The following is a 13730-nucleotide window of genomic DNA, read 5'->3' on the forward strand; positions in this document are numbered from 1 at the left end:
CGAGGCCGTTCATGTTTTTTATATTTTATCTGTATAATTCGTTATTTATGAATTCTGGATATCAATAATGTAAGGTGCTCTGATTTATTCTTGACAGAAGCCAATACTCGATGCACTGCAGTAGCTCTCAGATTAGATGCTATTTCTGATGCTTTTCCTTTATTCTATACAGGCACCATCATCACCTTCTTCACCTTCAGCTAATGAACCAAAATATGAGAAGCGTTGGCTAGATACCTTATCAGTCCCTTTGTCGATGGCTCGAGTCTCGAGGTACAGAGCTGGAGCAGATCAATTGAGGTTTGTAAACCAGAGAGATAAAGATTGAACAAATTGCAACCTTGCTGATATTGTATGTGAACAGCTGTTGAGCTACATTATGGGGCTGCGTCCTTTACAAAGATGAAAAAATATTATATTCCCATTGCAGTGTATAAATTTGCGAGAAGACACATTTTGCTCAATCATGCTCATGTTCACAAAGATGTGGAGACATGTAAAGTGAAGCTAAATATCACATTTTATTACCCACACCAACCAACTGCAGCATCAAACATACTGGCGTATAATCAAAAAGCAGTTCAATGCTTTCCCCTTTGAAAAACATGAGTTCAATTTTAGAAGGAATGTGAAATTGCATCTAATAACAGAACTGTTTCCCAGCTCTTTAATGTTAACAAATCCTCTGCAAATTGCTCACAGTATGTCAAATCATACCCTATATTATAATAACAGGAAGATTGCTCTGTGTAATATACAACTTAATGGTTTGCATCTGAGATGCAGCAGCCCTTCTCTGTTCTTTTGTGTTTAAGATGTTGATTTATTAAAAAGGCACATCTTTAATCCAATTAAAGAATAGTTGCTGTTGGCGAGATAAGTGTGCAGATTAAAGATGTTGTAAATAACCAGATTCAATGTGAGGGTTGAAGGAGGTGGTGGTGAGGTTGAGCTGGATGTTGTCAATGTACATATGGAACCTGACAACATGTCTTTGGCTCATGTTTCCAAAGGGCAGCCGGTAGATAATAAATAAAGGGAGATCAAAGATAGATCTTTGGGGGAAACTCAGGTATCATACTTCATTGTCAGGTGTCTTAAAGACTTAGAGAACTCAGTCATTTTATGTATTTTTTCTGAGCACTATGCACCCATCTGCTTTTGTGTTACAGTCAAGTCAGACTGAGAAATGGGGGTGGCACGGTGGCGCAGTGGCTAACACTGCTGCCTACAGCGCTGAGGACCCGGGTTCAATCGTGTCCCTGGGTCATTGTCTCTGTAGTGTTTGCACATTCTCCCCTGTCCTGTGTGGGTCTCACCCCCACAACCCAAAGATGTGTGGGATAGGTGGATTGGCCATGCTAAATTGCCCCTTAATTGAAAAAAAAATAATTGGGTACTCTAAATTTATAAATAAAAATAAAAGACTGAGAAACAGTGGAGGTTAAGATTCATCAGCAGGCTACTATAAGGTATTGGCACATGCAGTAGTTTGATCTACAGGTGAATTCCAGGTTAAGGACAGCACTGCCTATTGTTGTTAAAGGCAGCGTCACTGTCAAATTTTATGCTTCAGACTCATTCCAGGCGGTCACAGGAGACACAGTTACTTCCAGTCAGTTAGTCATGCACAGATGTTTCAAACAGGTGACAGATGCATTGTTTTGCCAGAAATAGCAACTTTCCCACTTTCCCCACAGACAATCAGCTTGAAAGAACTTCATTGGATCTTTTGTCTCCTCAGGACGTGTGAAAGTGCTCACAGCCAACAAAGCTTTGTTGAACTGCAGACAAATTGCATTTTATCACAATGAAGGATTCCCCAAAGTCCAGAACAATATTGATGGCATTTGTGCAGCCCTCTGTGCTCCTGCACACAATTAATATTCATGAATTATAAGAGTTGCCATCAATATGCTGTATGTCTGTGGCTAGTTCCGTGAGGTCAAGCAGTTGGATTTCCATTTCCCGAGATGCAGCCTTGACATTTTTATTTTAAAACCGTCCACTGTGCCTCCAGTATGTGATACAGAAATAACAGTGCAAGGTCGGTTCCTAGGAGATGAAAGCTATCTTCTGGAATCAGGGCTCATGACAACTCTACAACAGCTCTGAGCAACTTCAGAGCAAGTGTACAAAGAGATTCTTGCATCCACTAGTGTCATTGCTAGTACTCTTAGGTTCACTGAAAAAATGTATACAACTTCTGGGCTCTGTCCAGAATGTCGTACAGTAGACCCCAGCCAAAATCTCTTGTATCATCATACTTTATTTCAGAATGTGAAATTTGCTATCAGAAATGGCATTAAAATACAAGAAGCACAGGAGGAAGGCAATGAGCAGCAGCAAGGAGATGACCAGGGGGAAATGCCGAAGGCTGTGTCGTGTTAATCACCCTGTGGTAACACAGACTGCAACTGGATGCAGTTGTACTTGAAAGTAGATTCAAAACTTTGATGTTATTCAATACGCTTTATTGAACTTGTTAAGCAGTGCACACAGTTCGCTGTGGGTTTGACACTCTACTAATCTAAGCGTGCTTACTATAACTAACTACAGTACGAAGTCTTACAACACCAGGTTAAAGTCCAACAGGTTTGTTTCGATGTCACTAGCTTTCGGAGCGCTGCTCCTTCCTCAGGTGAATGAAGAGGTCTGTTCCAGAAACACATATATAGACAAATTCAAAGATGCCAAACAATGCTTGGAATGCGAGCATTAGCAGGTGATTAAATCTTTACAGATCCAGAGATGGGGTAACCCCAGGTTAAAGAGGTGTGAATTGTACCAAGCCAGGACAGTTAGTAGGATTTCGCAGGCCAGATGGTGGGGGATGAATGTAATGCGACATGAATCCCAGGTCCCGGTTGAGGCCGCACTCATGTGTGCGGAACTTGGCTATAAGTTTCTGCTCGGCGATTCTGCGTTGTCGCGGGTCCTGAAGGCCGCCTTGGAGAACGCTTACCCGGAGATCAGAGGCTGAATGCCCTTGACTGCTGAAGTGTTCCCCGACTGGAAGGGAACATTCCTGCCTGGTGATTGTTGCGCGATGTCCGTTTCATTCGTTGTCGCAGCGTCTGCATGGTCTCGCCAATGTACCACGCTTCGGGACATCCTTTCCTGCAGCGTATGAGGTAGACAACATTGGCCGAGTCGCACGAGTATGTACCGCGTACCTGGTGGGTGGTGTTCTCACATGTAATAGTGGTATCCATGTCGATGATCTGGCACGTCTTGCAGAGATTGCCATGACAGGGTTGTGTGGTGTCGTGGTCACTGTTCTGAAGACTGGGTAGTTTGCTGCAAACAATGGTTCGTTTGAGGTTGCGCGGTTGTTTGAAGGCAAGTAGTGGGGGTGTGGGGATGACCTTGGCAAGATGTTCATCGTCATCAATGACGTGTTGAAGGCTGTGAAGAAGATGACGTAGTTTCTCCGCTCCGGGGAAGTACTGGACGACGAAGGGTATTCTGTCGGTTGTGTCCCATGTTTGTCTTCTGAGGAGGTCGGTCCGGTTTTTCGCTGTGGCGCGTTGGAACTGTCGATCGATGAGTCGAGTGCCATATCCCGTTCGTATGAGGGCATCTTTCAACGTCTGTAGATGTCTGTTACGCTCCTCCTCGTCTGAGCAGATCCTGTGTATACGGAGCGCTTGTCCATAGGGGATGGCTTCTTTAATGTGTTTAGGGTGGAAGCTGGAGAAGTGGAGCATCATGAGGTTATCCGTAGGTTTGCGGTAAAGCGAAGTGCTGAGGTGACCGTCCTTGATGGAGACGAGTGTGTCCAAGAATGCAACTGATTTTGGAGAGTAGTCCATGGTGAGTCTGATGGTTGGATGGAACTTATTAATGTCATCGTGTAGTCGTTTCAGTGATACACCAGATACATCGATTACATTTTTTTCCTTTGGACCCACGGCGAAGAATCACTGGATCTTCTCAGACGAGGAGGAGCGTAACAGACATCTACAGACGTTGAAAGATGCCCTCGTACGAACGGGATATGGCACTCGACTCATCGATCGACAGTTCCAACGCGCCACAGCGAAAAACCGGACCGACCTCCTCAGAAGACAAACATGGGACACAACCGACAGAATACCCTTCGTCGTCCAGTACTTCCCCGGAGCGGAGAAACTACGTCATCTTCTTCACAGCCTTCAACACGTCATTGATGACGATGAACATCTTGCCAAGGTCATCCCCACACCCCCACTACTTGCCTTCAAACAACCGCGCAACCTCAAACGAACCATTGTTTGCAGCAAACTACCCAGTCTTCAGAACAGTGACCACGACACCACACAACCCTGTCATGGCAATCTCTGCAAGACGTGCCAGATCATCGACATGGATACCACTATTACACGTGAGAACACCACCCACCAGGTACGCGGTACATACTCGTGCGACTCGGCCAACGTTGTCTACCTCATACGCTGCAGGAAAGGATGTCCCGAAGCGTGGTACATTGGCGAGACCATGCAGACGCTGCGACAACGAATGAACGGACATCGCGCAACAATCACCAGGCAGGAATGTTCCCTTCCAGTCGGGGAACACTTCAGCAGTCAAGGGCATTCAGCCTCTGATCTCCGGGTAAGCGTTCTCCAAGGCGGCCTTCAGGACCCGCGACAACGCAGAATCGCCGAGCAGAAACTTATAGCCAAGTTCCGCATACATGCGTGCGGCCTCAACCGGGACCTGGGATTCATGTCGCATTACATTCATCCCCCACCATCTGGCCTGCGAAATCCTACCAACTGTCCTGGCTTGGTACAATTCACACCTCTTTAACCTGGGGTTACCCCATCTCTGGATCTGTAAAGATTTAATCACCTGCTAATGCTCGCATTCCAAGCATTGTTTGGCATCTTTGAATTTGTCTATATATGTGTTTCTGGAACAGACCTCTTCATTCACCTGAGGAAGGAGCAGCGCTCCGAAAGCTAGTGACATCGAAACAAACCTGTTGGACTTTAACCTGGTGTTGTAAGACTTCGTACTGTGCTCACCCCAGTCCAACGCCGGCATCTCCACATTATAACTAACTAGACCAGACTAGCTCTGAGCCACTTGTAGAAGGTGCTAACTGATATATACACCCTGACTGTCACTACAGTTGTCACCAGTCGAAAGAGGCAGGGTGTTGATGCCTTGTGTGTTTTATAGTGGGGGACCACCTTCTCGTGTTCTGCCTGGTGATTGGTTGTGTTCTGTCCTGTGTGTTGATTGGTTGTACTGGGTGTCTGTCACTGCCTGTCTGTATCTCATTATGTGCATGAGTGTATATCATGACAGGCTGAAAATCCTATTTTGCCCCACCTTTGTGGGCTGATAGAGCCTTCTCATAATTACCTCAAAGAGTTCTCCCTACATCTTCACCATGTCTTCATGATAGAAGTGCAAGATTTCATAAGGTGGTTATATTTTGAATTGTGTCTTTCAATTTTTGGTTAAAATAAAGTTGTATTGCGCCCTGACAGGCAACAGGGCCAGTGATGATGACCATGGGAAGATCAAAACTTAGTTATTGCCTTGTGCAAACGTACAGACAGCCATTGAGTCGGATTTTTAAGAAAGCTGGACAGAGAAGCAGTCTCAGGGAGACAGGAACAGCAGCTGCTGCAGTTAAGAGGACGAAAGGGCTATTTTTCCTCTATTAGCTTGAAGACAAGATGCAGGTGGGAAGACATCCCTGGTTGAAGAGATGGAACCTGTGGAAATCTAAGAACTTTAAAAGACTCGTCTTGGTGTGGCCAAGGAAGGAATCACTGGTGTGAGTTCCGTTGCTGGAGTTCGGCTTGGGATTTCTCAGAGACTGAGGAAAAGGGCCTTTGATGGTCATTAAGCAGTATGACAGTAAAATTGGAGAAGGAAGCCCATTGGAAGCTGCCTACTTTTGAACTGTTTCTGTAAAGACTACAATTCTGTAGACAGCGCACTGTAACATAAAAATGTGACGTGGGATTTTTGAGTGTGCTGAACACTAAAAAGGGTTGTTTTTTTCTAGTATGTAGTCAATATTGACTTGTTTCTTACAGTAAAAATACTTCTTAAGGTGTGATTCCTTTAAGGTGTGATTCCTTTAAGTTGGTAATTGGTAGTTCAACATTTAAAAGAAAGTTAGCCATCTCTATGAGTATCATAACACTCAGCAAATGGCATTAATCCCTTCGACAAAGGCCCCGATCTTCTGAGTAGCAGCAATGGTTGTCAGATTAAGTAGTGAGTGAGTTGGGTAGGATGGGCAAGGTGGGAGGTGAGTGAGATGGCAGGTGAGCGAGATGGAAAACAAGTGAATGGGAAGTCCAGACTGAGGGGTAGTTATCAAGCTACTTGGGTCAGATTGGGGGTATTAGTTTGGAGCAGAGGGTTTGTCGGATCTGGTCGGGGTGTCAGAGGGGTTGTCAAGAATTGCAGTCAGATGAGTTTGGTGATCTGGGGGGCGGGGGGGGGGGGGGGGGAGTGATGCTGGGGGAAGGGGCAGTTGTAGAGTTACCCATGTGTTAGGTTAGTCTTTCTAGTATTGCCTGGATAACCATTCAGATCAGTTCCACAAATCTGTCTAAAGCCTCTAACTCTAACTCAGAGTATGGTACATTCATTCAGGGTCCCACGGAGCTGGGAATTTCCAATTGGAAGTTGAATTTACCTTGCCAATTCCCAAATGGGAATGCTCTGTCTGACCTTACGGCGTCTGCATTAGAAAGCAGAATTCCCAAGAGCCTCCAGAAGTCTTATGGTAAATTTGAACACAATCTGGCCCTCCAGTTAGCAAATAGTTTTTTTCATACCATTGTCTTGTTTCCTTTATTTTCATTCATGAAGTATGGGCAACAGATAAAAGGGCAACATTTATTTCTAATAATAATAATCTTTATTGTCACAGGTATGCTTACATTAACACTGCAATGAAGTTATTGTGAAAAGCCACTAGTTGCCACATTCTGGCGCCTGTTTTGGTACACAGAGGGCGAATTCAGAGTGTCCAAATTACCTAACAGCACGTCTTTCAGGACTTGTGGGAGGAAACCGGAGCACCCGGAAAAAACCCACACAGATACAGGGAGTCCGTGCAGACTCCGCATAGACAGTGACCCAAGCCGGGAATCGAACCTGGGATCCTGGCACTGTGAAGCAACAGTGCTATCCACTAATTTCCCTCTCTAATTTCCCTTGAGAATGTGGTAGTGAGCTACCTTCTTGAACTACTAGTCTTTGTGGTATAGGTACACCTAAAGTGCTGTTAAGAAGGGAGATCAAGGATTTTGACCCGGCGACAGTGAAGGAACAGTGACATGGTCAATTTTCTATGACTTGATGGGGAACTTGAAGGTTATAGTGGTGTTCGCATGCATCTGCTGTCCTTCTGCATCTAGATGTTAGAGATGTTTTGTTTGGAAGGTGCTGCCGAAGGAGCCTTGATGAGTTGCTGCAATGCATCTTGTAGATGGTACACACTGCAGCTGTGACGTGCCAGTGGTAGAGGGGGATGCCAATTACGTGGGCTGCTTCATGCTGGATGGTGTTGAGCTTTTTGTGTGTTGTTGGAGCTGTGCGCATCCAGGCCAATGGAGAGTCTTGTTTCCGACTCCTGACTTGTGCCTTGTAGATGTTGGCAGGCTATGAGTAGTTACTTCTGCTTCCTCACATATGATCCTGCACATCCTCCTTCAACCCACTTTCCAAATCACTCATGATGGAGTTATCTATGACAATGATTATGGTGAGCAGGGTTGGGGTGCGTTGTGGGGGGGTGGGGGTTGGGGTGGAATAGTGGGGTGGTCGAACACCTTGTCAAACATGTTAATCAGATTCATCAGGTATGACCTACCCTCTATAAACCCACACTGATTCTTCCTGACCAATTGAATTTTTTAATGGCATTCAATCATCTTCTCCGTGAACATATAATTTAGTAGACAACAGATGTTAGACTAACTGGTTTCTATTTCCCTGGTTTTGCTGTGTCACCTTTCTTAAATATTGGAATAATGTGTAGAATTTTCCAGTCTAAAGAAATGGTTTTTGAATTGCAAAAACTTTGTAAGATTATAGTCAGGGCATCTGCAGTTATCTGAATTTTCTTACTTTAAACCCCTGGGATAGCCCTAGGGTGCTCTTTAATGCTGCCAATTTCTCCATTGCTGTTATCTTACTTATGCTTTGTTGAGTCCCTGTCCCTGAAAAATAATAGTTTCCATGATATGTCAGGCACACTGATCTCTTCTGCTGTAAATACTGATGCAAAAGTAATTAATTAGCATGTTTGTCATTTCCTTATATTCATTGGCAATGTCACCGTTGTCAGCTTTCATGCTGTCCGGTTTGCTTTTGACCGTTTTCCTAATATAATTGCAAACGTTTTTTGAAATGATTGTGATGTTCCTTGCAAATTCCTTCATAGTATCTTTCTTTGTATCTCTTAATTTCAGCTTTGCAGCCATTTGCTGTTCTTGACATAATTCCCATTCACCAAGATCTGTACTATTATTTTAATTTTGATGCGCATTTTCTTCTAGTTTTATATCATCTCTTTAATTGTCCATTGCTGTCTATTTTGGCAAGTAGATCTCTTGCCCTGCAAGTGTGTAAATTGGCGCTGTATCACATATAATTATTTTTGAAAACCTCCCAATGGTCTTTCATTGTGGTATGTTTTGGGGGGTTTTACTTTTATTCACAGTATGAACAAAGGATGACCAGTTTGCCGCATTGTGAAGGGGCTTTTCACAGTCACTTCATTGAAGCCTACTTGTGACAATAAGCGATTATTATTATGTCGGTTACTTAACCAGTTGTCAGACTTTATTTACAGAAGTGTTGTTTGCTCACAATCTAAGATGGAAGCTAGGGAAAATCTCCCAAGTGCCTCTGATGATGGCACCAAGTAATCATGTGACATACCACACACAGGACATTGGTTACAATGCACAACATCCCTCCCCTTTACTCAGTAGGTGGATGTTGGTTCCGCTTAGGCAGAATCCGTCGTTCAGGAGGTTTTGCTTTCATTCTCTTGCTGGTCTGTTCACACTTGGCTCAGGCTCATCACCGGATAAAGTTGATTCTTCTTCAGCTTCTACAGATGCTTCTGGTTCAACTGGTGTAGAATCTGAATAGGCCCAGGGATTTCCAAACCTTGAGTGCCTGACATTGGCCTTTCAGCTACCAACTCTGCAAATTCTCTTTTCGAAGCGAGGATTTGAGTCTGTCTCTTCCAAACTCTCTCATCATCAGTTTGCACTGTATATGAAATAGGCCCTGTGTTTGCAAGTATTGTGGCACGTACCCATTTCTAAATTGAAGAGTAGTTTCTTGTCAAAACTCTTGCTCAAAACCTCTTGGTTTAGATGTCTGTTCATGGCAAGTAACCTGTTTTTTCAGTTGTCGCTCTACAATGATAGTAGTGTCTGGTGGTAAGAGCAAATCAAACTTGGTTCTCAACTTCCGTTTTTAAAACAATATTGCCGGTGATTTTTGGGTTGTTGCATGGGCGGTGTTTCTGTAGGAAATGAGAAACTTGTTTTACTCTCTGCTAATGGTTTTTCGTCCTTTGATGCTTGATGGCATTCTTCAATGACTGTACTAGCATCTCCACCAGTCTGCCTGTGGAAGGATGATAAGGTGCAGTTTTTATATGTTGTATGCCATTGTTTCGAAGGTAGTCCACAAATTCCTTTGTCGAGAACTGAGTGCCGTTATCGCTAACCAGTTCCAGTTTACCAAACCTTACAATTACTTTGTCCAGATGTTCTTTTCCATTGTCGCCAACTGCATTATCATTATTTCAGGCCATTTGGAATGTGCATCCACTAGGACAAGGAACAGATACCCTTCAATTTGTCCCACAAAATCAATATGTACTCTTTCCCATGGTTGCTTTGACCAATCCCAAGGGTGAAGTGGTTGAAGATATGGAGTATTTCATATCCTAGCAGAAGACTAACATTGACCTACTCTTTCTACAGCCTGTGAGTCTCACCCAGGCCACCAGAAATAACTCCTTGCGAGCTCTTTCATCCAAACAATACCTGGATGTCCTTCATGGAGCTGATCCAATATTGACACGGCCAGCATGGAGGAAAGATGACTCATATCCCCCATATAAGAATTCAGTTTTGTACTGTTAATTCAATTGTTTGGAATGGCTTGAATTCCAGATTCCTCCCAGTTACCCAGGAGTATACCTTTCAAGATCATGCCAATAACCTTCCTCATCACTGCATCTGACCTCATGTGGCTTTGCATTTGAGATGCCGTAATAGGTATATTATCCACCTTGAAAAAGTATACATCATTTACATAGTTCTGCTGTGGGCTTTGTCCCGCGGTGTTAAATATGATAGAACATCAGCATCCGCATGTTGCTCCAATCTTCTGTATTTAATCTCACAATTGTATGTTGATACGATAGGGGTCCATCTCTGCAAACGACTTGCAGCTATAGATGGTATTACTTTGTATGGATCAAAAATCGTTGTCAAAAGCCTCTGGTCTGTTAACAAGGAAAACTGTCTTCCATACAAGTACTGGTGAAATCGTTTGACTCCAGATATTATACTCGAGGCTTCTTTTTCCAATTGAGCATAATTCTGTGAAGGTCTTGTCAACCTTCTCGAAGTGAAAGCTGTTGGTCTTTCATCTCCATTTGCCATTATATCAGACAACTGCACCCACCCCACAGGGCGATGCGTCATTTACAAGTTGCATTTTCAAATTAGGGTCAAAATGAATTCAGACTTTAATAGGGTGAAGATTTTCCATCATATTCTAGAACGTTGCTTTAATTTAATCCGGTATCCTGTTTACAGCAAGGTAGTACTGGAATCTCCCGATGATAACCCCCACAAGGACCACGGGAGATCAATAATAGATGTCCCTGCCGAACCATGGAGTATGAGTTTCCCCAGTAGCAGGCAGAAGCCCGCCCACCTGGGACTCATTAACTGAGGCCTTTAAATGCCGGCCCAAACCGGGACCGAGTGCTGGTAGTCCCGGGTCGGAAACTCTATTTCTGCATGCTGCGGAAGGGGGTTTATTTATGTGTTATAAATAAACTACATTAGCCTTCCTGCTCATGTCTTACGGTCCATCACACTTACGATGAGGAGCAAGAAAAAAAGATTCTGGACAGTCTTTCCATTACCAACCGACTCTGGTAAGAAAAAGATGACGAGAATCTGAAAATGCCACTATTTGGTAAAATAGAGCGGTATGTTGTGGGCTTGGACGACTGGCCCTGGTATGTCGAATGAATGCGATACTTCTTTCAGGTAAATGACATAGACGGTGAAGACCAGTAGAAGGTGAATTTCCTGACCACTGAGGGAAACCCAACGTTCGCCATTATAAAAAGCATGGCTTACCAGTCAGCCTCGGGCTTGAAGTCCTTTAATTAACTGATAGACATAATGGTGAACCACTAAGACCCTAAAATATCTATGATACACATTATAGATGCAACATGGCCAGAGAAATCCCTGGAGAGTCAGTAACCGAATTCCTGACAAGACATCGGAAACTGGCGAAACACTGTGAGTATGGGTAATTTCTCCCAGAGAGTCTCCGGGACCGACTAGTATGTGGCGTAAATAATGTCACAATCCAGAGGGCATTGCTGGCAGAACCTACCCTGGACCTTAAAATAGCCATAGAATTGGCACAGTATCACAAAAACATGAAAAAGGGGCCCAGTGGGGAGACAGTGGCCTAGAGGAATTGTCACTTGACTAGTAATTCAGAGACTCAGGGTAATGCTTTGGGGACATGGGTTCGAATCCCAATGGTGGAATTTGAATTCAATAAAATATCTGGAATTGAATGTCTGATGATGACCATGAACCATTGTCGTAAAAACCCACCTTGTTCACTAATGTCCTTAAGGGAAAGAAATTTGTCATCCTTAGCTGGTCTGGCCTACATGTGACTCCAGACCCACAGCAATGTGGTTGACTCTTAAGTGCCCTCAGGGATGGGCAATAAATACTGGCCTGGCTAGCGACGCCCACATCCCACAAAGAAATAAAGAAAAAAAATACAGGGTTCCATGGATTAGAGGGTCCTCAGTGTCAGGTGACCCCCATACAGGAAAACTAGTTTCCCCATGGACAGTATGTATGTGAGCCACTCACCAGTCAACAATTAGGCACAATATATAAGGAGAGGGATCAATAACCGCAAGACACCAGAAACAGATGGGAAAACTCTCCGGAGGATGACGAAGATCAATCACAGGGTTGCCGCACCTGTGGTTGTAGGGCACGCCCAAGGCAAGGCTGCCAGAATGGGCAGAATGCATAGCACCCAGGCTGGAAGACAGAGCTACCTCAGGCCATGGTTTTATAAATCAAACAGCTTGAACAAGCAGAGCTAATGCAATTGAATTTCATCACTGGCCCCAAATGGCCCCAATTTGGATAAACAACAGGTCAATGGTCACCCCATGGACATGGAAGTAGACAAAGGAGCTCCGCCTCCATTATGATGGAGCAGATGGGCAGCACAGTGATGCAGTGGTTAGCACTGCTACATTACGCGCCGAGGACCCTGTTCGATCCTGACCCCGGATCACTGTCCTTATGGAGTTTGTAGAGTCTCCCTGTGTCTGTGTGGGTCTCACCCCCACAACCCAAAATGATGTGCAGGATAGGTGAATTGGCCACACTAAAGTGCCCCTTATGTGAGAAAAAAAATGAGCGAACAGACTTTCAAGCAACTTTGAGTGGGTATTTTGCCCTTGGGCCTACGAGATACCTGGACCAGGTTGGCCATGAACACAGGGGAGCCATTACATATCGTCAGAACCATCATGATCACAGTGACACATGGGCAGCAGATGGTCCGATTCCCCTTAATAGTAGTCCAAGGACCAGGACCCAGCATTCTGGGAAGAGACTGGCTGCAAAACATCTGCCTGGATAGGCAACTGATAGTTAAGAAAGGCACCGGTAACTTATACAAAGTCACACAAAGTCATAGGGAGTATCCTGAAATACTCCAGCAAAGCCTCATAGAGTAAGAGTTTCCCTGGTAGCAGGAGGAGGCCTGCTGGGACTTGTTAACTGAGACCTTTAAATGTTGGCCCTCACCAGGACTGAGTGCTGGTAGTCCCAGGTCGGGACTCTATTGCTGTACACCATGGTAGCAACTTTACTCTTGTATTGCAAATAAACTGTGTTAGTGTTCCTGCTGGTGTCTCCTGGATCATCACACTCTCTTCATAGGAACTCCATGATTCCGCATACCCCTCAAATGGTTCCAATGGTTTAAATCGTGTTGTACATAAAGAATCAGAATAATGACACCAGCTTTGTCTGAGTTGTTACTTAGTCTGAGCCCCTCTGGGGGTTCCTTGTTTTGGCCTCCATCGAAACGTCGCGGGGCTTTTTCAGTCTATTTAACACGTGGCGGTTTATCCTGCACTTCTCATCGACATGGTACAAAAGTTCATCTTTGCCCACCCAACATGAGCACGTTCTCAGCGTTGCGTGTGTCTGCCGCTACCTACTCGCAACTTTCTCGGATTGTACAACATCTGTATCCGGCCGTCTGATGTGCAACTCCTCTATCTACTGGGAGGTAAATTAAAATGTACTCACCCGTATAAGAGGCACATCATTCTTCCAGAATCCTGTGGACGACACTGCTCGCTGCGCCAAAAATTGTGGGAGCGTTTCCAAGGCCTGAGAATTGAGCCAGCCTTTATGTGGGATTCCTCCCTCATTGTT

General features: G+C 44.5%; 1 protein-coding gene across 1 annotated transcript in view; it reads left to right on the forward strand.

Annotated features, from left to right (window-relative positions):
• sntg2 (syntrophin, gamma 2) overlaps positions 1–13730 on the forward strand; it is a 523724-nt gene that overhangs the window by 264821 nt on the left and 245173 nt on the right. Inside the window, exon 9 of the mRNA XM_072500541.1 lies at positions 173–300. Within this exon, the coding sequence (XP_072356642.1) occupies positions 173–300 (128 nt within the window). The remainder of the gene's footprint in view (positions 1–172; positions 301–13730) is intronic.

This window comes from Scyliorhinus torazame, chromosome 4 (genome assembly GCF_047496885.1).
Source record: "Scyliorhinus torazame isolate Kashiwa2021f chromosome 4, sScyTor2.1, whole genome shotgun sequence".
Lineage (NCBI taxonomy): Eukaryota > Metazoa > Chordata > Chondrichthyes > Carcharhiniformes > Scyliorhinidae > Scyliorhinus > Scyliorhinus torazame.